Source organism: Rhodnius prolixus, unplaced genomic scaffold (assembly GCF_049639745.1).
Source record: "Rhodnius prolixus isolate KJV_2025 unplaced genomic scaffold, Rpr scaffold_3, whole genome shotgun sequence".
NCBI lineage: Eukaryota > Metazoa > Arthropoda > Insecta > Hemiptera > Reduviidae > Rhodnius > Rhodnius prolixus.
Window position 1 is genome coordinate 33,541,195 of NW_027411603.1, and position 27,600 is coordinate 33,568,794.

The following is a 27,600-nucleotide window of genomic DNA, read 5'->3' on the forward strand; positions in this document are numbered from 1 at the left end:
TTTTTAACAAACTCGTCAGCCGCTTCTGAAAAAACACCTGGCAAGTAAAAAATTACACCCGAATTCGGAACAGAGTTCTATCATTATTGTAAAGTACAGGTCTTATATTTCTCTGCCTGCTTCCTCTTCTAAATTGAACAATCTTACTTCTAGCGATGTTAACTGTTAGGGAATTACTAGAACAATAATCAGACAGTAACTTTAATTTTTTAACAGTACCCTGAACGCTACAATCGACCGCCTACAAAATATCTGTATCCATACTAATATTGATTCCCTCGCACCCATTATTTCTGAAAAAGGCAATTAGATCGCTAACTAATAGCGAAAATAGTAAGGCACTGATAGTCTCCCTGAAGAACGCCATTGGTAACTTTATACTCATTATTAGAATCTTTTAAAATATTTGTCTTCAGAGAAATACCTTTCTTTTAAACCGGTAAAGAATAAGGAAGTAAAATGAAATGCATTCAAAACTAAGATCTAGAATAACTAGATAATTTAGTTGTAAAAAAAAGGTTACAAACTTATACGAAGGAAAAAGATTTTTGTTATGCTTGATAATTGAAATAGATCTTTGTTACGTATTTCCTCATTGTAAATATCAATTAAAACATTGAGAATTTTATTTTAATTATTGATTATATTCTTGTAAATAGATTATAGTGCAAATTTCGCCAAACCCAGGCGCTCTAGGGTAAGGCCTAGGTTTTGGTCCAATTTTATTAGAATACTGCCTAGGGTAAACTCATTTTACATAACTTTTTACACCTCATTAGTAATATTTACTGTTGAAAATTGAACAAATTCCACGATCTATTTAGATGTAGATTTATTATAACATCATTAGAAGCAGTTCATCATAATAGGTTAAGTAATTAAGTGTGTCCTAGGGGAGTTTTGTTTTATGGCCAGTCCTCTGATAATAAAAATTCACACCTCCTCGCGAAGAACGGAGAACCCCACTGCTCTCGGAATTCAATATATATACGGTGGAAAAAACTGACATTCTAACAAAACTCAGTTCAGCATTCACCAGCTTGCTACTTTAAACGCAACGAAAACATGAATCAACTTGTAAGTAAACTTTCGCTTTAGCTTTGAGAAAATTATTGTAAATGTGAATTCAAACTAAACAGTAAATTTTATTGAATTATTATTGAACAACAGTAAATGTTCTAGAATGCTACAAATATTTAACATTTAGAATGCAATAAGTTTCCATATTTTCTAGATCTTGCTCTGTCTAATCGGTGCAGCTTGGGCAATGCACACAGGAAATACGTAAGAAAGATCTATTTCAATTATCAAGCATAACAATAGTTATTTATTTAACAAGTGTGGAAAGTAGTACTTTTCCTCACGCGTGACAGGGTTTGCACGCACGAGCGAGCGAAGCGAGGCGAGTGCAAGGTGCAAATTGTCGAGTGTGAGGAAAATACTTTACATTCGAGTTAAATATTATATTTTTTCTGCAACCATTAGATTTATTAACTAAAACAATTAAAAATTTCATTTTTACAGTCTACAAAAAGTAGTTTATTTATTATAAACATTTATTGTTATATTACAATTATTTACATTACTTACGTATTTACATTACTTATTACATTTTCTGCTCTTTCTTTTATTGATGGAGGAGTGTTTTCTAAACAGGAATCGCAAGAATCCATTTTAAATTTCTATAAGGTAACACTATAACCTTTTTAACTGTTATAATTAAAAATATCTAATTATTTATTAAAGTATTATTTTTATTTCTATATTCCTTTCAATTTTTATTTTATTTTTTAATATTCGTTTTTTAATTATTTAGTTACGTTAAATAAGCTTATTAAAGTTTTACAGAAAATATTTATGTTAATGACAAAACTTCTTATATCAAGGAAGCACAATAAAGTTTTTCCACACACTAGTGCGGAAAGTGACACTAATGGGAATTTCCCCCCACTAGTGTGGGAAGTTGGGCATTACACAGCTGATTTTAATTGAGTAATGAGAACTTCCCTACATGGTTGCAGAAAAATATCTTTTTCCTTTTCCCTTCGTATAAGTTTGTAACATTTTTTTTTACAACTAAATTATCTAGTTATTCTAGATCTTAGTTTTGAATGCATTTCATTTTACTTCCTTATTCTTTACCGGTATAAAAGAAAGGTATTTCTCTATAGACAAATTAGCCTTCCTCCATCCTGCTAGTATGAATCCCTTTATAGATTTATGGACCGTTTTTCTGGACCTATTAGAATATGGCTTCTTCTTAATGAAATTTTAAATTGAAGATTCCCTTGTTTGATTACAGAAATGTGGTTCCATCAGATGTGACCCAAGAGCAATATAACCAATCCGTTGATAGACCAGTTCACACTCGGTGAGTTCTATTTTGATAAATAGATATAAATACAAAAGAGATGTTAAAAAGTACAATTTTCTTTCATCATTTGAAAACTTACAGTCAGAGTCATAAATATTCGTACACCAGCATATCTTTCAATTAATACTTTTTTTCCCTGTGTATAATTCCAATAATGACTTTTTATGTTAAATGTGATCCAAGCCGAACAAAATGAAGCTTGATTATAATTTGAATTCATTCATCAATTGATTATGTTTTCAATTTACAGTAAACAAGTAAACGGATGGGGGTCAAAAGTATTCGTACAGTGGACTTAAGACTGTAATCCTTTAATATTATCTTGCCGATAAGATGTCAGGTTTTAACTTTCAGTTTATGTCGAATACATACAATTAGCAAGTACGTTAAAACTAGCCCCCCCCCCCAAAAAAAAAAAAAAAAATTAAAATGGGGCGCAAATCAAAAGAAACTTCCGAATCAGAACGGCGGATTCGTCTTTACAATGAGTGTCGATCGCTCCGAGAAATCGGTAAAATTGTGAATAGGCCCCATACTACGGTTAAAGACTTTATCGACAGATATAGTGCTAGGAAGACATTTATTTCTAAAGAACGTTGTGGACGTCCATACTTTTGATACATATTGTTTTTTCGTAACCCATATGTTTTTTGTATATTAAATATTTATTCATTTTTAAAAGACGTTAAATGGTAAAATTTCAATTGATATGATGTTAATAAAACAATTGTTGGGCAAAGCGTTTTATTTTTTATTTTTTAACTCCAATTTTGAATAAATTGCAGGTGTACGAATATTTATGACTCTGACTGTAGATTTATAGTGAATATAGAATGTTTTTTAGGTTATATTAAAAAGTTCTACTGAAAGAAAGGAGCACATTTTCAGTACTCTTTCAATGTTTATCTAATGCATAATTATTTTTATTTCTACAGTAAAAATAAGCTAAAACGTTTTTTCGATTTAGACCAGTACTAAATAATCGCGTCCTCAGATAGCATCCAAGTGTAATATAAACTTAAAATTTCTGTTAACTTGAAAGCTTTAAGTTGCGGATAAAACATAAGAACATAAATACCGATAACACTTTACAATAATTACTTTCAGCCATTGTTAAGGTGGCCCACTTATGCAAATTAAGTTTAGCAAATTACCCATAACAAACAAATCATTGTACAAAACATAAAAGTAGGTTCCAGGGTTTCACCGAAAACTGGGACATAATTTTAGAAACAGCCCGGTAAACCCTAACTTTCACATTTCCTCTTATAGCTCAAAATGCCATATCGATTTTTTTTGAAAAAATATTTAAACAAACATATTCTTTAGAGAATATTGGCTAAGCTATCTTCGAAAATAAAATTCTCAAGAATTTGCTGTACAGGGTGACCATGGTTACAGGCTCCACCCACTTTTTTTTTTTACGGCGAGAAATTTCGAAAAAATAAAAAACACGTATTTAACCATTTTTAGTCTAGTTTATTTTCAGTGATGGACCCATTTTTTTAAACCCCTGTATCTCGAGATACAGCAACCAACTTTTGTTTTTCAAATGGAACGTTATATTTTTTGTTGCATATTTTTGTAGTATTTGAGCTCCTAAAAACAACAAATTTTTTTTTTTTTGAAATCGGTTAGGTTTTTCAAAAGTTATAGTAATTTAAAATATGAAAAACAAATTTCAGTTTACTGTCAAAATTACGTTATTTTTTTTAAAGAATCTATTCAAACTGGCCATAACCAACGGATAAGCAAGCCAAAACTCTGGACTCCCACGCTTTGCTTGTAGCAGCACTTGTGGTGGCGAAGTCAAGATCTTGTCAGGCTAAAGTTATTCGACGTTCAGGTTGTATTTTCTGCAAACATTTGGTGTGGAGTTTTAGGAAATCAACTAATCGGCCCATACTTCTACAGAGAGAACTTGACTGGTGAAAGGTATCCAACTTTTTTTTTAAGAGACATTTTGCCAGTTCCGCTTGAAGATGTTCATCTACAACGTCGGCTAGATATGTATTTTCAACAAGATGGTTGCCTGGCACATAATGCGAGAGAGGTTCGAGGTTACCTGGACAGAAATTTCCATGAAAAGTGCTTAGGGGCTCATTGTCCCATCCAATGGCCACCTCTCCGGACTTAACCCAAATGGACTATATTTTGTGGGGATACTAAAAAAAATAAAGTGTACAGTATCCTTAATCCCGTAGCTTCAGTCGATGCTCTGAAACGTCGAATAACTCTAGCCTGCCTAGATCTTGACTTCGCCTCCATAAGTGCTGCTACAAGCAAAGCGTGAGAGACCAGAGTTTTGGCTTGCCTATCCGATGATTGTGCCCAATTTGAATAGATTCATTAAAAAAAATAACGTAATTTTGACAGTAAACTGAAATTTGTTTTTCATATTTTAAACCACCATTACTTTTGAAAAACCTAACCGATTTCAAAAATTTTTTTTTTGTTTTTTTAGGAGCTCAAATACTACAAAAATATGCAAAAAAAAATGTATAACGTTCCATTTGAAAAACAAAAGTTGGATGCTGTATCTCGAGATACAGGGGTTTTAAAAAATGGGTCAATCACTGAAAATAAACTAGACTAAAAATGATTAAATACCTGTTTTTTATTTTTTCGAAATTTCTCGCCGTTTAAAAAAAAAGTGAGTGGAGCATATAACTCTGGTCACCCTGTATATGGTTTAAGAATTCTCTAATATCCCCGAATATTGGAACCTTTTATAATATTTAGCTCTCAGTACCGTAAATTGCTCTGAAATGGGACTTAAGAGAGGTGAATATCAACCTCTTACCTTCTCTCATCGTTCAAAAGTCTGTTTTATCGTATTCGCCCCTCCCCTAATACATTCTTAAATCTAAGTTGTTACCAACATTATTGCCATGCGTACCAAAAATTTAAGATAATTTTTAATTAATTAATGTTAAGAAATAAATAATAATTATAAAAGCAATAAAATATTTAAGGTAAATTATCCGTTTATTAATATACTGGGTGAACCAGTAAGTATTGTCCATAGGCCTACTGTGTGTAGTACATCTAAATTGGAGTTTAATGACGTATTGGCCAACTTCATATTTTCCACTGTTCTTGAGTGACGTCATTTTACATTTTTTTCTAAAATCATTACTTTTTTCCAATAAAAATGTTATTACTCAGAAAGTTTTAGTCCGAATTCGATTCTGATGACACGGTTAGAAAGACAGATAAATTTTCTAAAAATTGACACCATTTTGAAGCATAAATTATTCTCCAAACAGCCTCAATCTTCTTCCGGGTGCTGGACAAATAAAAGTAATCGAAATTTTTAAGAAAACTCATTAGGCTCTTATGTAATCATTATCCGACCTAGGTGCTGGCACTTTTTATAAAAGTCTCCTTGTCTAATGGGCTTTCAAACGGTATATCATTTTCCAGGATTCCTTTTATCTTCGTATGAGAAATTACGTTTGTTTTACAAGAAAACGTGTTCACGAGCACTCAAGAGTGTTAGTTTATCAAGTTGTTTAATTCATTGAAAACTCTTTTAGATGGGCCAGTAGTCAATTTTAAAGTAGGCTTTCTTAAAATAAGGAAGTCAAAGGTTACAAATTGCACTAAAAAAAAATCTATATCTCTGAAATATTTGAGAAACTGGTATCAATTTTTAGAAAAATTTTCTGTCTTTCTAACCGTGTTATCAGAATCGAATTCGGACTAAAACTTTCTGAGTAATAACATTTTTATTGGAAAAAAAATAATAAAAAAAAAAAATTAAAGTGACGTCACTCGAGAACAGCGGAAAATATGAAGTTGGCCAATACATCATTGAACTCCACTTTAGATGTACTACAGACAGTAGGCCTACTTATTGGTCCACCCTGATAGTACTATTATTTCAAAATAATATAGTTTCAAATTTTAGGCACAAATTTAGTACTTTGTCCAAAGGGAAGGGGCAGAAAGAAGATAAAATCTCTAATTAATCATAAAATTGTAGCTTACTAATCATATCTGATTCTAGGGAATACCCCGGAGTGCAGCCCTCTACAGCAAGTTTCCCACCCGGATACAAACCCGTTTATGATCTAGTGTAAGTACATGGCAAAGGTTTCTAATATCATAAGATTAATAAGTAATAGTTCTTGCAACATATGCAAACGTAACATTGCAACAATTCAAATCTTATTAGAATTTTGTTTAACAGGTTGTCCAGGTCAGTACCAACATTTGGATCAGGATATAAGGTGGCTGGAACCTCTGGTCCCTTCTACCCTTATGTAGTCACTTCAGTACCTGTAGCAGGCGTCGCCGACACTGGGTCTTATCCGTATTTTCCATTTCCTCCTGGACCATATCAAGCCGCCACTAGGTCTTATCCGTATTTTCCATTTCCAATTCCCACTAGAACAAATCAAGCCGCCACTTCTGCAGCTGCCGACTGCCCTTTCTGGCCATTATGCTAATCGATGTCCTTCTAATTAAAAGTTATTGATTGTTTATGAAATTGTTATCTTTCTAAAATACAATCGCTACGACGGAATACTTTTTTTTCATATAAATCCTATAAATAATTTAATAGTCGTTCTTCTGATTCCAAAAGGCGCAATATAGAATCATTTACCGCACTAGTCGTACAATATGTTTCCTACAGAGAAACAGTATTAAAGTGAATTAAAACTTTCCGGTAGGACAGTTGTACGTATAAGGGTTGATCGTCAAAAACTGCACGAAAAAGCGTAACTTCGAAAAACACCCAACTTTGACAATTTTTTTTCTCTTTTTATATAAAAGATAAAGTTCCCAAATTTTCTTTATAATATATGACAAATCCTCCTTTATAACAGTAAATTTTTTTTACAACAACCTAGATCTCACAAATTTCGAGAAAAAAGTTGCAGAAAATAAGCAAAAACGGCATTTCCAGAAAATCTTCTTCTTCTTCTTGATTCTTTAACAAAGCGGTAAGAGCGAATAAACTACACAAACGATAAAAGAGGAAGAATTGGAAGCGTATATTGTGACCGCTTGCTCCATTGAAGGGGGATATTCATCTATTTATTTATTTATCCGAAGAAGTGAAGAGAAAGGTTATAGTTATCCCATAATGGGCTACAACAGAAATAATAGGGAAGTATTGGAATAGAAACAGAAAAGATAGGATGCAGTTCGTGACAACACAGTTTACTTTTACACTTTGTATTTAGTTGGGAAACATTGCCGCATTAAGTAAAATGACTGCAATAAGATTTTGGAGTCTAACGGACTATTAGCCAAAATAGTTTTTAAAAAAGAATAGTGATAAAGGAATTTTAAATGGGACTGATCACCTAAATCAGAACGAGTAAAAAATCATTACGCCATTTTTTCTTCTCTGCTATAATTAAAATTTCCGATTGCGAGAAGATGCGAGGACTTAAAATATTGATTGAGTTCATAAGAAGTATAATCGATTTAATTGTGATAGATGAATCTATATTAATATGTATAATACATTAGAGGACCCTTAACATAGAGCCAGTACAGATCTCCTGGGGAGTTTCCATAGCCCATATGATATCCTAGAACCAATCCGGTTGAATCTATTTGACATCAAATGATTCCTTAAAGGAATGTAAACGAGTATTTAAAGTTTTAAAAGAAAAGCTACCCTCTGAAATGATTCGAAAGACCTATTGTTATCAGAATCCAAAACAGTGATCTGCTCTCTTGGGTAAGATGTATGTACTGTCCGAGCGTATCTTTGACAAATTTTTCTGCAATTTGAGAATCTTCAGTAAAATTGGCCAGTATAGCACAATAGTTCTCTCTTGCAAGTATTGGATGGAAAAAAAATGAATGGCTATGAAGTGTTTCAAAAAACAAGTTCAACTTACCAACTTGGTAAAGTTGCCAAAGAAGTAAAGTTAACATTAACATAATCCTTAAAATAAAATAAAAAATTATTAAACTTTGAAAAATTAGCCAAAGTTAAACTTCTAAGTTCATTGACAGTCATCTGTGTTCTTTGTAATGATAGCTGGTCTAGATCATCCTGAAAGCCAAGCCGAGTTTATAAAAAAATAAGAATAAGTTCATCACAACAGTAAAATAAAAACAATTAGCGCCTGAACAGTCGATAGGATGTTCTTATTACTAAGACTGCAGTGATAAAGATGCACCTGGTAACACTCGCCAAAACGTGAAACAGAACAGCTGTACTTATTAACCATCAATATAATTATTTTTTTTGTTATCTTTGTTTTTTGTTAATTATATATTAATGGTAATAAGATGGAAGTTTCTTCACTCACAGTTTTAGCAGGTGATTAATGAGGTTTTAAATAATCAATTTCGCTAAGCTTGCATCAAATTGATTTAGCCTACTACAATTTTTTTTTTTTAATTTATTTGTTAAGTTACACCAGCGCTAGATACGCTGTTACTAACAATGACAATAACTGAAGTTACCCAGTGATAGCACTCCCTAAATCGTCTCCAGGATTAGCTACTCTCTTCAGAAGAGAGAAAATCGCGAAGCTACTGGCGTTTTAATCGTCTGGGAGGATGATCTGGAAGGTGATGAGATGATAAATGGCGGACAAGAGGATTGGAATGAGAGTGCAAGTTCTGATGAAAACTTTTATAGCGAGTTCGTGCAATCTGACCTACAAACGGAATTACCAGGTCAGTGTAGATGGCTAGATTTGAAACGTAAAATGGAGCGTTAACGATAGTGTGGAGAATTTTAAATTGAAGAGTTTGAATACGTCGAAGATTGGAGCGTTTCGCTGAACCCCACAGTTCAATATCGTATTGTCCAGGCGGGTTTTAGAATAAAATTGTAAATCAGTCGTTTGTTATTAAGTGAAAGTTTTGAACGTTGGTCTAGTAGTCTTTTAAGTACTCGATAACGCCTGTTAACTTCAGTTCGTTTAAATCGTGTGTGCGGGTTCCAAGTCAGTCTTTTGTCTAAATACAGCCCAAGATAACGGACAACATTGGCAGGGGGGATTGGAATTGAGTCATAAAAGATCGGAGGAAGAGTGATGCGGCGGAGAGTGAAAGTAATATTTTGAGATTTGGTTTCATTTAACTTGATTTTCCATTCTTTAAACCATTCCTCAAGAGAAAAGAGATGAGTTTGAAGGTTTCTGTGTGAAGTTTCCAGGATCAATGTGAACTACAAATTTATTTTTACGTTTGTTTATACCAATTATCCAATCCTCTGGTCCGCTATTTATCATCTCATCACCTTCCAGATTAATCCTCCTAGGCCAGGGGTCGACAATCTATTTTAAGTAGTGAGCCATTTCTCCTTAAATAATTTTAATAAATCTTACCAATAGCCGCAAGGATGATAGTGTAAAAACCTCAGTAGATCATTTGTATTCACAAATTATTATTTTATGATATTCAATAACATTTAAATGTTTTATATATTTATTTTCACATATTGCAAAGTAAATAAACAAATAAATAATAACTAAACCTGTGTTTGAATGAAAATGGCGGCAGTCCGATATATTACGTACTGTATTTTAATATAATTCTTTTTAATTTCTAACCTATCACATTTAAAATTCTTTTTGAAAAAATATCCTTACTTTAATAAATGAAATTTTCATTTGTTTCAATAAAATTGAAATATACAATTTATTTTGGACAGGCTGAAGAGCCACAAAATTTGGATAAAAGAGCCGCATGCGGGTTAGCGAGCCGCGGGTTGCCGACCCCTGTCCTAGGCGAATAAATACTCCAGTGGCCTCGCGATTTGTCAGAAGTCTTTAGATCGAAAGTTTAGCAAAAATTTGGGTACTTTTCCGTTAGCCGGGCGCAAATGTCGCCAATTGTGAACCAAACGCGAACCAAGTCAACGGAAAAAAGTCGAAAACGTTCAACTATAAACAAATATTAATTAATAGTAAGCAAAACAAGTTCAAATATTAATGAATTGTAAAGAAAACAGTTTTATCCAATACTGTTTTTCGCTTGCGCCCGGCTAACGGAAAAGTACCAAAATTTTATTTAAAGCAAAAATTATGACTGAAATTAGTTGTTAAGATTTTAATCCAATTCCTTACCGCGGGGCGTTCCAATAAAAGTGATACGTAAGTACGCAGATTACATGGGCTTAAAATAAATAATTTTATGCCACGAAAGTCTGGCTAATGTTGCTAATGTAAGATAAATTAATCTGCACTAAGCTTCGTTTAGTTGATAAATTTATTTTTAAAGGGACCACAAGACAGATTGTTTTCCCAATAAAATCATAATAGCGCTAACATTACAAAACTAGTGGCATCTATTGATCACAACAGATAACTACACAAATACAAACAACATTCACTAGATGTCGTGCATGTGACGTCATATGTATACACAAATATAGTGACGTCACAATAAATGAGAGAGAGAATGTAGGGAGAAAAAATTAAGCGAGAATGAGCGGTGTCCGTGATGGTTGCACGTGTATCGTCCTTGCAACCGAAATCCCCCACTACTTTCACAATAATAGTGCGTGTAAGTGTACGTTTGAATAACGGAGAGAGGGGTAGCGTTGGCGGGGTGCAGGGGTGCATTCCCGACATTGCCGCTCGCTGTGAACTGCTCAGTAACACGTGGAGACGTGTGTTGTTGTTATTAGGTCGCCCGCCAACCTCATGGAACTAGAGGAAACCAAGATAAGAGGTGGTGAGTGAATATTAGAAAAATTTCCATTTTTTTACATTTCATTTATAATTAAAAGAGTATTAGAAATTTCTCCTATGAGATTAATTGAAAAGATTACAATATTTTTAAAGATCTAATAGAAAAACAAAACAAAATCAATAACAGTCTAAATATTGACGGAAGTTTATACTTGATGGTTTACTGATACTTAATATGTGATTTTAGTGTTCTTGTATTTGGTTAAATAAACTGTAGCCAGATTTAAATAATTGATTTATAGCATTCAAATTATAACCTAAAAAATTTAGTTTTATTAAACTAAATAATATATAAATAGTTGTTTTATTGTTTTAATGAATGTCCATAATTAGGAGAGGTTTTTGTGGAAGTCTTCAGGTTAGAAGTGTAGCGGCACCATAAATACTTTATTAGTCCCGTTCCAAAAAAAAATTCCAATCGCACAACTGCCCTAATTAGTTCGGACTCTATTTTCATTTGCTTCCATTAAAATCATTTTAAAAAAAAATGCAGTACACAATAACATTTCTCTGTATTAGAATTATTTTTACATAGTTTTAAGCAAGAAAATATCTCTAGCAGAAACTAAAATAAAACTATCTTTTTTGCCTATTACTACTATATTTAGTTGTGTGCAGTCCAGATGGTGCCGAACAATAGAGGGATGTTTGGGATGCCGACCCAGGTATATTGGGATGAACAGAACGGCTTCCCAAAGCTAGCCTTTTTAGCCTTAGAAAGCATTTTTAGGGGAAAAAAGTACTATTTCTATAATTACCTACAGAGTTATTATTTAAATAAAAAAATATTATCTATTTAACTTCATTTATTTCGTATTTCAAATTAATTTAGCAACTATTGCATCAATTAAGTGCAAATTAAAAGATGTTTACCTACGTCATTTAATTATAAATTGAAGATACTACTGTCCTGATCTCATTTAGAGCTTTGCTTCTAGTCTAAAGCAACGTTTTTCCACCGCAAAGAGAAGTAAGGTTATATCAGAAATTACGTTTTTAAGTTAAATAAAAGTCACAAAATTATAAATACTATACAGGTGCCCCATTAGGCCATAAAATAAGGTAGAGGCCCCAAGAGGTTAGAGAAATGGAAAGTACCTTCTGAGAGATTCCCATTCCTAAATTAACTATCGAACTATTGTTAACAAGAAGTTGGCATTATGTTTTTTAGAACTTTAGAAAACACAGAACGTTGTTTTCAAAACCATTTAATTATTAATTTCTTTTCTTTAATCTCCTTATCTATCTTCCTTTAATGAACTTATAGTATCTGCCATTAATATTGAATCTTTTTAGCTACACTACAATGGCTGTCATCAAGATAAATACATTGTAATGCGGATCATTTGAAGAGATATTCTCGCGTGTTCGTGACTATATTTACTGCAGTACAAATACAACGAATGAAACCCACGGCAAATGCCGGGAACGATACAAAATTCTTTATGAAAAAGGAGGAGTTGATGATACATGAAGTTTTGATACTCACTGTTCTCCTGTAAAAAAATAAACAAAATTGGAAGCTAATAGAATAATCTTCACCAGAACCTTATCTTATTTGAATATCTTCAAAATTCTGGAAATGTAGGTTCGCTGTGGTACTGGGTGAAAATGATGAGATAGAATTTATCTAATAGTTAGGTAAATAAGAGCAAGATTGTCCAATATCGAAATTTGGTTACTCTAATAACCCTGCGGTAGGTTTCCTTTGATTCTAACCTCTTTTTTTAGAGATTATTGTCATTTCACCTGTTTGTAAAAGCTATAGCCCAAACTAGAAAAGATTTCGTTATAGTGTTGATCAGCGCATTAATGTTTGCTTGTAAATTTCTGAAATTAAGTGGATGTCATTGTCTCAATATGGCGTATTTTGTAGTTTGATTCATGTTCCGTCTCTATGTAGGTTTTGTGCCTAGGATTACGTCAAAATAGTTAATTCCATTGTCTTATGTTGTATGTGATTTTCTATCTTTATTAGATTTAGAATTGTATTTCTAAACCGTCTGAGAGTGAAGATTTAATTAACCGTTTTAGAAAGGTTTATTAGATAATTGATTATAGGTATATTTAAGTCATTTATTCTTTGGTTAAGATCTTTTATTAAAAATAACATAGCGTCAATTGCATAGTTTAAGCAGATTCAGGTAGACCAAGCATTTAGTGATTTAGTAGGTAACTTGAATTAACACCTAGAATATTTCTGCAAGATTCTTGTAGCTGAGAATTGCTAGGAAAGTTTTGTTTTGTAAAACTTAATTATTAGAATTAAAAAGTCACAAATAATATCATAAATAGCATTGTCACATCGAAATCTCACCTATGATTTGTTTGGAAATTATTTTTGCGCATTTTAAAGTGCCCGTGTTACTGCTGTAGCATTAGACTTTCGCAATTGTTTAAAACAAACTTGCATTCAAGACCTAAAGCGAACAAAACGAAATTCCAAATTACTAGCCATTTTAAGTTTAAATGCATTCACAAATTATTATAAATACGCCCCCAAATGTAATAAACAAAGCGTTAAATAAATATATTGAATTTGAATTTAGTCTATGTTGAATTAATTTAATTACCATTAAAGAAAATTATGAGAAAATTAAAGAAATAAATTAATATTTCCCAGGAATTTCTGACTTAGAAGCAAGAGGAAAACTTTTCAGATAATAAAGCAAACAGTTAAATGTAAACAAGTTCAAGGCTATCCATTAACTGAAATATGAACTAAACATATCTATTATATTTTTGTTTACGCCTCCACAAAACAACCTCATTTTCTTTTTATTTATAGTCACAATAGTTGATTAACTTACCTCCCTCCACACAATAAAATTATTTATTTAGTTAATTTATAAAATAAAATTTTCAGTTATTTATTTAATAGTTAGTTCATTCAAGAAACAAAGTTCCCTGAAATTGAGAATTTTGCGTGAGATTTAAAACTTTTCTCCTCGTCATAAAAAGAAACCGTCTTTTAATGAATCTTCTAATTGTTAACACTTTTCAATTTGTATTTAATTTTCTAATTTTTCAAAACATCTATTAGGATTTTATTAATTACGAAAAATGTGTTTATAATCATTTTGGTTTATAACAATTGTTTTACCTAGATAGAAATCTCAATTTAAAATTTTCTGAGAAATCCAAGAGCGTAGCTACAGTTACGTTTTATTCTCTTGTTACAAGCTGAATGAATCTCTGAAATTTATAAGCCAATAAAGATGTAAAAAAACAAAAACTTAGATTAGAAAATGGGGTTTAAAAATTTGTGAATTTCTTCCAAATTTAAACAGAATTCTTAATAAAATTTCGTCAAATTTTGAGATTTTTAAAAAAAATTTAAGAAGCACTGAGGTCTCATCTTTTTTTGTTTAATTCATTTTAATGTACATTCATTTTAAATAATAAAATGATTTATTCATAAAAGAAAAGAGTAAGATATTGGATAGAATAATCGATTTTCATGAATAAGGTTTTATTTGATTAGAAATTTCATTTTTATACAAATATTCGATTTAGGAGAAAATTTAGTGCTTTGACCTTAACATTTCGGTTAGATACGATTATATCAGGAGGTTTAAATGTCTTGTTATAATTTCGAGTTTAAAGTTTCAATGAAGGTGTCACAAATTCTCTTCCAAAATACATTTGGAAGAAATGTAGGCAATTTGGTAATGCATCTTCTTAATAGTAGCTAGTAAAGTGAAAATAAAAACACATCTCTTTGTTTTATTCATTGGATTTTAATTAGATCCTGTTTGAATTATAATTTTTTTTTTATGGTTTCATCGAAAGAGGCGACGTCGATTTTCCCTAAACTTCGATTATAGGTTATCTAATTACAGATTATATTATTTAGGTAGTAAAAGTGGTTCTATCAATTTTACTTTGATCACATTGTAAAATACAGTTTTGAAAGAGAACCCCAAACTAAAGTGCCATTACAATTTTATGTACGATTCATAAACTGTATTAAGAATTAATTATCTTTCATACATTCATAACTAAACAGTTCTTGCTGTTCAGACCATGTTTTCCTTTACGTTGACCTTCTCTAGCTGATACTCTGTTTACTGTTGAATCTGGCGTGAACCTAACTTTCCCTCAATAATATTCTCAAGAGTGTAACTAATAAATGGTCTTTAAACTTCCATTATTTGAATCATATGTAATTTCTAATTACGTAATACACTTATTAACTGTGAATTATACTGAAGTATAACCTTACAGAGAAACCTCTCCATCGAGAACTCCCCTGAAATAAATATTTCTATAAAAAATTTAAAACTGAAAGTTTTTTTTAAATCATTTATTTAGTTACAATCAACGCATTTTGCGTTATAAGCAACGATGATAACAATATATAACAGAATAAAAGAGTGGAGAAGTTACCCAGCGGTAACACTCCAAAAACATTCTACATTCTACTGACTCTCTTTATCAGAGAGGAGATCGCGAGGCCCACTGTCTTTTAAGACGTCTAGAAGCGTTGTCTGGAAATGTTCTGGAAGATAGATGTTGTACCAGTGGATTGTGATATATTTGAATGTTAAGATGGAAATTTCTGTATCGTGTTTTCAGCCACTTGTGTGACGAAAGGAATGTTCCAAGTCTGTGTGAATGGTTTGATTGGTGACGTAGAAAGGAGCGTTTACTATAGAGCGAAGAATTTTAGATTGCAAGGACTGGATCCTTTGCAGATTTGAGCGTTTGGTTGAACCCCACAGTTCGATGCCATAAGCCCAGACTGGCTTTAGTATACTTACATATATAAGTCTTTTGTTGTCCAGAGTGAGTTTTGATCTGTTGTCGAGTAGTCTTTTCAGTTGTCGGAAGCGTCTGTTGAGTTCTGTTCTCTTAAGTCGAGTATGAGGGTTCCATGTGAGTCTTCTGTCAAGGTAAAGCCCAAGGTAGCGGACTACGTTGACAGCTGGTAAAGGAATAAGATTGTAAAAGACAGGAGGAAGAAAAGTAAAAGTTAAAATCTATTTTTAAAGTAATGTGTAAAAACGAAATTTACTGAACAGCTCAGGAGCCATTTTTGACTAAGTGTACGATCTATTAGGTAAAGAAGTTTTTCCAATTGTGGAATATTATTTTATCTATATTTAGACTGCACATTTAACCCCTCTTAACTGTTTACAAGAGATAAAGCTGAACATTATTGAGATAGGACTGTAAAGTTATATGCAACTGAACAGCAATATCAATAATCACTTAAAATATAAATTCTCAATTTCCCTTCTTAAAGTTAAATAAAATAAATAATTAGGAAAATTGTTTCTCACGCAAAGATCATGGGTTCGAATCCAGCAGCTGGCCCTTAGATTTTCTCTTCCTAGGAGCTTCTTACAGCTCCAGAGATGGGCAGTGTTGGCAGTTACAAGAGTGCACTGTTCGGAGGCCGACAGTGAACTGAAAAAAAGTTCAGAGCTCTAATAACCTCAGATGTTGACGCGCCTTAAAATTAAAAGGAAAAACAAAAATTGGAAAAATTATTACTAACTACTTTATTTATTTATTTTGAAATTTACACCTTTATAATGTGTACTTTTAGTTTCACTGTCAGGATACCACAAGAAGGAGTTGCTCAGTATAACTTGAACAACTATCAATTGAGGAGATCTCGAGGCCACTGGAGGCGCTTCAATCTTCGTCCAGGATTTCCTGGGATGTGTGAGGGGAAGTTCAGCAGCTCGATAAGAGGATTTGTGTGGAGTGATAATGGGTTGGCAAAATGTTGGGAACATTCAGATCAGTTTGGGGGGCTAAATTTGATACATTGTAAGAGGCATCGGCAATTTCTTTGGAGACAATTCGGATAACTATTAAAATTTAAAGTATATAACTATTTTATTAATTGTTATTTAGATTTCATTATTAACTAGTTCATGAAAGTATAATTTTTTATAGTGAGAACTGAAAATAGTGTTCGAAGTTAGCGAATTACTGCAAATTACAGACCTCTGCGCTTCTAATCACAACACTGTCACAATAAATTACTCAATATTTTTTATTAAGTTGTCAGATGACACTTTTAGCCTATTAAACAGTTTGATAAAGGCAACTTAATAATTGTAAATATAAATATGGTTCTTTACCGCCCAATTAGGTGACATGCCTGGAAGTGACAGAGTAACTTGAGTTGACAGTTCTCTGAATTTTATGGTTGAGTCCCATTTCCCTGACAGATCAGGCATTTCTTTGCTTTCTTTTTAATGTTCTCAGCAACGTGACAATAAATGATGTCTTGTTCACCAATAGTGCTGAGCCAAAGAAGCAGTTCCTTAATTCAATTCCATTCAATACTTCATTGTTCACCTTTGTCAACCTGTTGAAACATAACTTAGGAAACTGGTTATCATTCGTTTTCCAGTCTGATCCAGAAGACAACTTCTACATTTAATGAGTTGTGTCCAGTTTTCAAACATACGATTTAAATCTGAAGTACTTTATTGGCTAGGAAGTACAGAGAAGTTGTGTTAAATACCTAACTTGAACACTCTCCATTAGGTTCAAATATCTTGCAGCCAATATTTCTAAATTGTAAAAACAGTTAAGCTGTATTGAAAGAACCTAATTTTTGATTCCCATGATTGGCACTTGCTACTGGATATAACCTTACCTCTATATAAACCTTATCTGCATAAACAACACATTCACAAATCAGTAGCAGATTTTTCGTTTTAGATTCGCAGTAAAAGACCTACCCAAGACTTGAATTGTCAAATGTTTGAGACCTAATTTGCCAGAAAAACCTCCGAAATTGACACTATTAGACCTACTAAACTGTGTGATTTTTTGTTTACTTTGTGTTCAAAGTTATTACAATGATTAATGCTATATCTTCCAGATTTTAAGTTTACTGACTGCATATTGCTTCATGATTGAAAAAACAATAGCAGATAATCTACGAGTTGCAGCATTAATTAACTTCTTATGTAGAATTGATGCTAAACATGATAGTATTGCCCTATTAAGCCATATTTAGGCACAAAATAAATAGGAGAAAACCTAAACCATCTTGCTGTAAAACTCCTTTTATAATATTAATGTCGGTCGAAAAAAATCAGAAGTAATTTTAACACATTCGGCTAATTTGTTCGCAAATCATCGAAACTATGCTAAATTTTCGAATAACATTTCTACCGTTCTCAACATCCTTCGCCACATGTATTCTTTTACCAAAGTATCTTTTCAGTTTCAGAGCGCACATCCTGAAATTACGCCTGGGCAGATCTATTTTAATTTTACACCTATGCGGCTCTATTCCTTGTAAATGATATTTTAGCATCATCAGAATGGACAAAAATTAACTGAGGACCCTTCATTATTAAGATTCTTTGCAGCAATATATGGCTCTATATTTCTCTATATAATCAACGTTGCAGCACCTCTAAAAATCCTGTTCCTCGTAACAATCCCGAATCTCTCTTTCAATTCCCTTTCATATTATCTGTGCATCCTAATAATGCTTACAGTCAATGCAAAGAGCCGAAGCTCTCTGGTCATTAAATTAAAACAGATATTTGAAGGCGGTTTTTTTTTAGTAGAATTGCAATTCAAAAAATTTATTTGTAACATATATAATGATTAGAATAAGTTTTGCCAGAATTTGTTTGAATAGATATGGAGTTTATTCGAAAATTTGGTGCTGGTTTTTGGAGATGTCATTTAGGGTGATTTACTAAATCAGATATTTGTGAGATTTATAAAAAGAGTTTATTTTATTATCTTGAAAGGGTTTCTACCCTTTTATTTTTTGTCCTTTTGAAAGCCTTTTTACTTGATCCTCCTCTACGCACATGTCAGTTTACTAATTTTAGGAAAATCCCGATAATCGCCCCCAAAAAAGTATCTCTAATCCCATGTATGGAATAATTATTTTTAAGATTATATAGAGAAATATAGAGCCATATATTGCTGCAAAGAATCTTAATAATGAAGGGTCCTCAGTTAACTAATGTTTATTAAGAATTCTAAATAAGGTGAAAAGATGTCAATAAAATTCAGAATCGAAAACCCAGACAGTATTTGCATATTTTTTGATTAAGAAAAGGTTTTAATCTTTAGACAAAAGTGCAGTATTGTTTGATTCTTTCCTTCTTGCCTCCGTCAAAAGGTTGGATTCATTTTTATAAAATTAACATAATTTTTATATCTTGTTTAAACCCTACCTTATTCCTTTTATCCATTACTTTCCAAAATTTACTGTTAATGTAAGTAAGTAGTCGCACGATCAATTCTTCGTTACTTACCAGTTTCCTGATCCTGTACCAGTTTTTATGTATATAAAAGAAATAAATAAAGAAAACAGTCAGATAAGTTAGTTCGCCCCTAGTACAGTAAAATAATAAAAGTTTCGTTTATAAACATGTAGTACATGTTCCACTTTCCCATATATTTTTAGAGTCCAATATATTCACCCTCCATCTTGATAGAAAAATCCTAGTACGTTATAATCATCTAATTAATAGTCTCCCCTAGTTGAGACTAGTTCCTGTTGGATTACAATAGAGCCATTGCTAGACAGGCATAACCCTCTTGCTCCTACAGCCCTTTTCATTTCATTTTTAAAAGCAGAAGTTTTTTTTTTATCCTAAATAATAGTCGAACGGTGAAGTCGAATATTCGAGGGGCACTATTTAAATTTTGAGCCTAATAATAAAAAAACAACAATAATTTGTCATTGAAAATGACTTTATTGTTTTTCAAAATATTCTCCTTTATGATCTATACAGTTCTGCATGCGTTCGAACCACTTGTCAAAGCATTTTTTCCATTCCGCTTGAGACACCTCCAAAACATGGTTTTCTGAACGCATCAACGGCTTCTTCTGCCGACGAAAATCGTTGTCCACGTAATTCATTCTTGACGTTCGGAAACAAAAAGAAGTCATTTGGTGGCAAATCAGGACTGTACGGCGGATGACCCATTAATTCGTATTTTTTGATTGCTCAAATAGTCGGTTGTTAGACGAGATGTGTGACAGCTGGCATTGTCTTGATGAAGAATGATCCGACGGCGCTTGTTTGTCTTCCTTATTTCATCGAAGACTTCCGGCAAACAAATGGTTGTGTACCATTCAGAATTGACCGTTCTACGTTCCTCTAAAGGCACTGTTGCCACATGACCAGTTTTTCCAAAAAAACAGGCGACCATTTGTTTCGAAGTGCTTCGAGCGCGAACAACTTTTGTTGGATTTGGTTCATCTTGAAACACCCATACAGTCGACTGCTGTTTAGTTTCCGGTTCATACGCATATATCCATGATTCGTCACCTGTTACAATCTTATACACGTCTTTTGAAGCGCCGCCATTGTATTTCTTAAGCATTTGTTTGCACCAATCGACTACGAGCATCTTTTTGAGATTTTGTCAGATTATGTGGGATCCAACGAGAACAAACCTTTTTCACGGCTAAATAATCATACAATATTTTATATATGCTGATGGACTAATGCCTAAGGTTGCCTCAATCTCAAAGTATGACACATGACGATCTTGCATTATTAGTTTTTGCACACCATCAATGTTTTCTGACCCAACAACTGTGTTTGGACGACCTTCACGACTTTCGTCGGTGAGCGAACGACGACCACGATTGAATTCGTTATACCAGCGTTTCACAGTGGCAAAGGATGGAGCTTTATTGCCAAAAAAGTGGAAATAAGTTGATCGATGCACTCCTGTCTTGATAATCCACGTCGAAAGTCCTAATAAATCATTGCACGAAAATTTTCACGAGTTAATTCCATTTTTTTCGCTGAGACACAATTTTCTAGTGACTATAAACAACACAAAACGCGCTCAAGTAACAAAACGTTCTGAAGAAGGTTATGGTCAAAAATGTCAAACACTCAGTGTTGCCAAGGCTCAAAATATAAGTAGTGCCCTCGTAGGATAAACTTGGATATCACCAAATAATCCGATCCAAAGTTTTGATCAAGATCTTGTCATTAACATTCTAGTAAATAATTTTTCGCAATTTCTTTTTTAGAAAACACTTCAATTAAATTGTTTTCCTGTAACTGAATACACTCACCATTGGTTATTATTTTTAAAATTTCTTATTTTAAGTTAGTTCCATCGGAGCCAGCTGTTATTCCTCAGCCTAAAAAATACGATACCACTGTGGATGCATTTTTGTTTTTTGTTCATTGCTGAAGAAACTTATCTTGGTAATAAAACTAAAGAATCGATTAAAGTAATTCTTAAAAAAACACTACAAGATCGAATTATTTAAAAAAAAAAAATCATTTTTTCGTCGCTAGATATTCAAGAAAAACTTATAAAATACATATAAAATTCTAAACTCGAACCCTTTGCTAATCATAAAATGACCACATGTGAACAATAAATTATGTTCGAACCAAAAATAGAATTTTTAAGACGGCTTGCCTTTTTGTATTTGATGGAAACTAAAACACGTCACAAAAATTTTGTTAGTACTTTTTAAGTTTACTCTATCAAAGAGACCTAATCTCGTCATCGCTTCTTTTGTCATGATTGTTCTGCAGTTGTAAACTTCTAATATTAAAAATTAAAAAATATTTATAAATTTGAAAAATGATTTTCAGATAATAAGATATGTTTTTCTAAACATTCAATTCATTTTTATAATTCCTCAAAATAAAGAGTATTCAAAGTGAAGAAAAGAATAGCCTTCAAAACTTCACCAATTAATTATTTTATTCTTTTATTTATTTTTTAAATCATTTCTCTATTTTTGTCTATCGTAGATCTGAATATATCTCTACTGTTCAAAATTAGTAAAGCACACTACCGTGATTTTTTTAATATAAATTATAATTTAAATTCAACATTTTAGTTTATATCAGTAATATCATTATTACTTCTAAGATTTAGGTATGTCTAATTCCTTTCTCGTAAACTATGACTAATTCCTTGTTTAAAGATTTATCTCACATTCCAAAATGATGACTAGAAAGTCAATTGATGTTTTAAAAGATTATTACGCTTATAAAGTGAGTTTTTATTAATTAAATTTTGTATACTTTTTTGTTTTTTTAAATAACAAAGTGAGTTAAGTGAGTTCTGTCCGAAATCCGAGTTATTATGATCCTTGAGAGTGATTATTTTGCTTGAGAAGTGTCACAATCAGCGTAAAGTGGTCAGAATGTTTAAATTAAACCACACGATCAACAGAAACGCTCTGAGACAATCCTTGGAGACACTGGCTACAGACACAAGAAGGCCTATCTTGGGTAACGAGACCTAAACTTGAAAAAAAGAAGACTATAATTAAAATAACAAACGCTGTGATTAATGCTAATAATCAGCGCTTAGCTTTTGTATTTTAATTTTAAGTCCCGAGAGATGTGTCGATTTCTGGATCGAGAAAGAACAATTAGGGAAGCAGGAATGGTTAATAGTAGACCAGAAGGGTCTCTTCAAACCAGAGAACACTGCTCAGCTTTGTTTTGCCTAAGAAAACCACTGTAGTTCAAGATTTGAGCTGTGTCTTTTTTTTCTGATGTGGAGACAGTTCTGTCCACGGCAATACTGTCTATTGCCTTGTAATTCCATGAAGGACTGTTCATTTTCTTTGGTGACATTATCGGAGGCACAAACAGCATTAGTTGTCATTCGAGAAAGAACTTTAAATGTTGAATCGTATGTGGAAGACGTTCTTTGAGGGGAAACATTATTTTGATGCAACATGTTGTGAGATCGCCCAGAGAAAGGATCAAGGTTGGTCCATCTTTACGAGGCGGAAATGAAAAGGATGGACTGGCTTAGCCAATAACTATTTGCTAGTTAAGACAATAAAGAACAGATTAAATTTATTAACATTTAAATCCAAATTATTACTATTTGCTCCAATCTGCCAATGAACAAAGATTAGATTCAAGAATATATTGATGAGATTCTGATTAAATAATTCTAAAGGTTTTTAGATCATTCGCACAATGGTGAAAATGAACATCATCGTTAAAATAAAGTAAATGTTGTTGATGAAAAGAAGGAATACTAGAGATTTAAGATGAGAACCCTGAAGAACATCAAAGATAGTAGAATATGGTGAGATTGGATTTTTTAACTTGAAACCAATGAAATAGTAACCACAAAAGCTTGTAAGTTTTGTAAGAAGAATCTTTACATTCGCAGTAGCCCAAAGTATGTATTTCTAAATTAAGGATAACTACTGCGAACAAGTCACTCCCAGACACAGCAAAAGTGAGAAGGAGAAGAGAAAAAACAAGTTGTATACATTTATATTAACATGATAATAAACTGAAAGATGGATCTGGTTGAGACGGCCTGAGGCGGTAAGCAGGAACTACTTCTAAGGGGACACGTTGAAGGTGGAATTCACGACTATCCCTCCTTGACAAGGTCGTTGTAGGAGGTTGGTACGGTACATGTGGCATGTTCTTAAGAACACCCTCCATTACTGACGAGGACGTCTGAAGGCCGTCCGACTTTACAATCTGACCAGAATGCACACCCTCTCCCCTATTTCATGCTTTCTTGATATCAAACCCTTTATTCATTATTCTCCTTTACATTCTCTTCTACTTCAGCTATTATAGCCTAAAAAAGAGGTTCTAACAATAGAAATTAAATGGACAATCAGAACTAGTTTTCGTAGACATCAAGTAACGGGCAGCCAGAGAACTAGTCTTATGTTACTAGTTCTTTCTTACAATGTTATTCATATAAATGTGTCTGGCTCTTTCGTTGTAAGAACCGTACATGGTCAAAGCATTTTAATTCTCTTTTATGCAGGTACATGAAATGTCTGAAATCAACCAGTAGATTTTTTTTTTATTGTAACGAGAATTTTTCATTTCAAAAAAACTGTAATGTTCCAAAAACTAATTTGTTTAAGGCATTTAATTAAGGTACATCTTTGTTTACCAGCTAACTGGGCAATGTTCTCTTGCTGCAGATAACTGAGATGCTACTGAGAACCCACTCTTAGAAAGGGCTCATGTAAATGAAGCATGGTCTAACCGACCTGCAAGTATAACAAACCTACCACAGACTTGTAGTCCTGGTGGTGCCCAGCAATTCAAGTAACCAGAAATCAATTTAAAGTTCTATACAACATTTAATCGCCAAAAATGTCAAAATGAAATAATTAAATTCAATAAAACAGGCAAGAAAAGTGTTTGAAGTTGGTATAACTGTCAAGAATTACTCTGCACAATTGGAAGGTTACAAAAAAAAGAAGGTTGCCGACTCCGAAATTAATCGCCCAAAACTAACGTTATTGGGTAATTATTAAATATAATTATTTATATAATACATAACCTGATTATGTTTCCGCTATTTCAGTCATCAAGTAATCTTTTTCTATAATCCCTAATAGCCCAATCAAAGTAAATTATATAAACGTGTTCTATGAAGTTAATTCAGGACATTAAATTGAATAGTAGCTGCATCTTCTATTTGTTAGTTGTTTTGAATTCTTTTCCGGGAACACTATTTTATTAATTTTAATAGTAAGAGATCAGTACAGGTTTTGAAAAAGCCTAGAGACGCCCTAGCATCCCAAATTCTTTTTCTTTTAAATTTACACAACATTAAGTTGTGCCCTGCGCAAGTCCATTGCAACCACAATTGCAGCCTTCCCGATTACCTTCACAACGTCCTATTTCTAGCATTTCTATATCCTGAACGTTATCCACTTTCTTTTTGGGTTGCATCTTTTTTTGTCTCGGTCCCTCTGATGTGTATATATCACTACAGGATTTTGGCCAACTATTTTTAACCATTCTTTTTATTCCTTATCGTGAGGAATTTATAGGTACGCTTAAGCCCTTCTTCTAATTTGACAGTCTTGGTCTCTGGATACTCCGTAGCTTCTCCACAAATATATTTTCATTGTTTCCTGTTCTTCTTGGAGTATTCTCATCGTAATGTCACTTTATATAGTCCTTTAATTTCCATTAATAATTTTGATAGTCATCCAAAAGTTGTCTGTAGAGAAGTTGTTATGTTTTCTTACAAAATACTTGTTTTGAGTTCCTTGAATAAAAAAAATGCATTTTACTGCTGTTTCTGACTAATCAGTGTGTATCATAAACGATTAGTAGTTGAAATTTCAAGGCTTGGTATTCACTTTTGTTTTTACTGTTCATAAAGTTTTAGGTCAACCAGGTTATTAATGTAACACCCAGTTTTCTCGATTCTCAAAAAAGATTTCAACTTTTAATCGTTATAAACATCGTTGGTAATTTATGTACAATTAATTGACGCTTTTATTTGAATCTATTGCCACCAATAGAAGTAAAAGTATTCTCCATCTATGCCATCGATTTTTCTTATCATCTTATTAGGGAGAATTGTGTGGAATAGTGGTAAATATAGATCTGTTTCAACTGAGTTAGCGTGATCGTTCGTCTAGCAGGGCTGAACTGAAGTAAAAACTACCCTACTTAGCACAAATTTTTTTTGCTTTTAATTGATTCAACTTAAATTGGCTGAATTGACTCATCTTTTGTACGAATCTATTTATTGTTAATTCCATTAATTCAAGCTAATTTCAAAACGAGAATAGTTTGAACTCCAGCGGTATTGATCGCCGCCATTCACGATAATTAAGACTATATTGATCGAGTTGTCGAAAATACCCTTTTCTTTTAAGACACAATTACACAATGATACACAATGATTGGAAGTAATGAAGTGCTTAAGTAAAAATGTTTTCGATTATTTTATTGATTTTTTTTCTTTTCTAATTATGTATTAATTTATTCTGTAATTACGACAAGAATAAGTAAGAAATAGTAATTAGATTTTTGGTTTTATTTAATTCATTCATTCAATCTCGGCTGAATCTCTCACCTTTAATATGAATTTATTTTTTATTAATTACACGACTCTAAACTATTTTCACCGAGTGAATCAGAGTTTCGACTCCAGATACATTGATCGCCGCCATTCACAATAAATTAAGACAAAATTGATCGAGATATCGAAAGTTTATTCTTTTCGTTGAGGAACAATTACAATGAACGGAAATAATGTAGTTCTTTCGATAAAACGTTTTCTTGCATAATTATGTAATAATTAAGTATTCATTATGTAGAGAGAAGAGTATGTATGAGAAAATAAAATAACAGTACTTTTTAAACTGCCAGAAGGTGCTTTTAAAAATAAATAATTTTGGTGGATCATCTATAAGATACTTTTATGCTGCAATACTAGTAGCGCCACTGGTTTCTATCGCTCCGATAAAAATAAATAATTTTGGTGGATCATCTATAAGATACTTTTATGCTGCAATACTAGTAGCGCCACTGGTTTCTATCGCTCCGATAAAAATAAATAATTTTGGTGGATCATCTATAAGATACTTTTATGCTGCAATACTAGTAGCGCCACTGGTTTCTATCGCTCCGATAAAAATAAATAATACTTTTTTCTATAATAAAATTTAAATTATAATTTTAATAACGAAATTAGATTGAAGGAACTAGCTCTTATTAATAATTGGGAATTAAGCCATTAAGCAGTGAACCCTGATTGGAGCCCTAATGACAACTCTTAAGAGTTTTCTTCGTTCTTCGCCACATTCAGATGGCTATTCAAGGATGAACAGCAATGCCAATGACCAAATATAACCGCGTCTTATTAGAGATAAGGAACTATGCAAAACTAGGCATTCCCAAGAAAGTACATTCAGATTCCGGCTATTTAAATGACAAACAATAATGCTTAACAGAAATAATTACTTCCGTGTAGAGGGCGACAAATTCCAAATTGCCAAATTTAAAGGTTTCTTTAAAAAAAAAAAAAAAAGTAGTTGTACAAAATATATTTGAATTTTAGTCATGACAAAAACTACTATTATCACTCGAACGAACACCCAACTATTCCGCTGTGTTTAATTAATTTCGAAACGTAATATGAAAACTATAATTAAGTTGTAGCGTTCAGTGTCAAAGGAAAACCTTGCGAGATATCAACTTGTTTTCAGATTTTTTTTTTTGCAAAGAACCCAATTGATTTTCTAAAAAAGTGATTTTTAAAGAATTAACTTTTTTTTTAATGCCTAAGTTTTTATTTAACATCAATTGTTACATATAATTGATTATGGTAGCATTTGTAACTAAAACTTGAGGTCCTCCACGCAAAAAAGTGGGATTCGTGTATAACAGTGATAGCGAACCTTTTGAGCTCGGCTCGGCTATTTTTCAGACGCGCTTTGGATTCAGCTGCCAAATTAGGTGTCATAGATATTTTTATTTTTGCATAGAAATCATTAAATTAAAACCAAGGTCTATACCGGGGGAGTCGATCCCGGTACCATAATAGTCAAAGTTTTGTAAAACCCTAAATTAACTCTAGAGCCGCGTCACGTATAGAAATATTCATATTTGTTTTGTATATTTGCTACCAGATTTATTAAATGGCCCACTTTGTGATCATTGATCTGAGGAAAGTTTGCCAGATCCTTATTCTCAATAAATACTGTATTTTCTTCAAAGTACTCCATAAATCGCTATATTATTCAAAACTAAATAATAATTTGTGGCTTGTTCCATGCGTGCCACCCAAAATGAGTTCGCGTGTCAT

The 27,600-nt window shown here is 32.4% G+C and overlaps 2 protein-coding genes across 3 annotated transcripts in view; both read left to right on the plus strand.

Annotated features, from left to right (window-relative positions):
- The first annotated feature begins 1,017 nt into the window (after positions 1 to 1,017).
- Positions 1,018 to 6,905, plus strand: LOC141453096 (uncharacterized). Its single transcript, XM_074125850.1, has 5 exons — positions 1,018 to 1,077; positions 1,235 to 1,284; positions 2,303 to 2,371; positions 6,387 to 6,455; positions 6,570 to 6,905. Exons 1-5 carry the CDS (start codon positions 1,066 to 1,068, stop codon positions 6,826 to 6,828), a joined length of 459 nt encoding a protein of 152 aa, XP_073981951.1. The 5' UTR covers positions 1,018 to 1,065; the 3' UTR covers positions 6,829 to 6,905.
- A 3,952-nt stretch (positions 6,906 to 10,857) lies between these two features.
- Positions 10,858 to 27,600, plus strand: part of lin-28 (protein lin-28 homolog) — an 85,032-nt gene continuing 68,289 nt past the window's right edge. Inside the window, exon 1 of one of the 2 annotated variants that reach the window (XM_074124163.1) lies at positions 10,858 to 11,035. In XM_074124163.1, coding sequence (XP_073980264.1) covers positions 11,005 to 11,035 — 31 coding nt within the window. In that variant the 5' untranslated portion in view covers positions 10,858 to 11,004. The remainder of the gene's footprint in view (positions 11,036 to 27,600) is intronic. The other variant, XM_074124164.1, reaches the window with a different exon arrangement.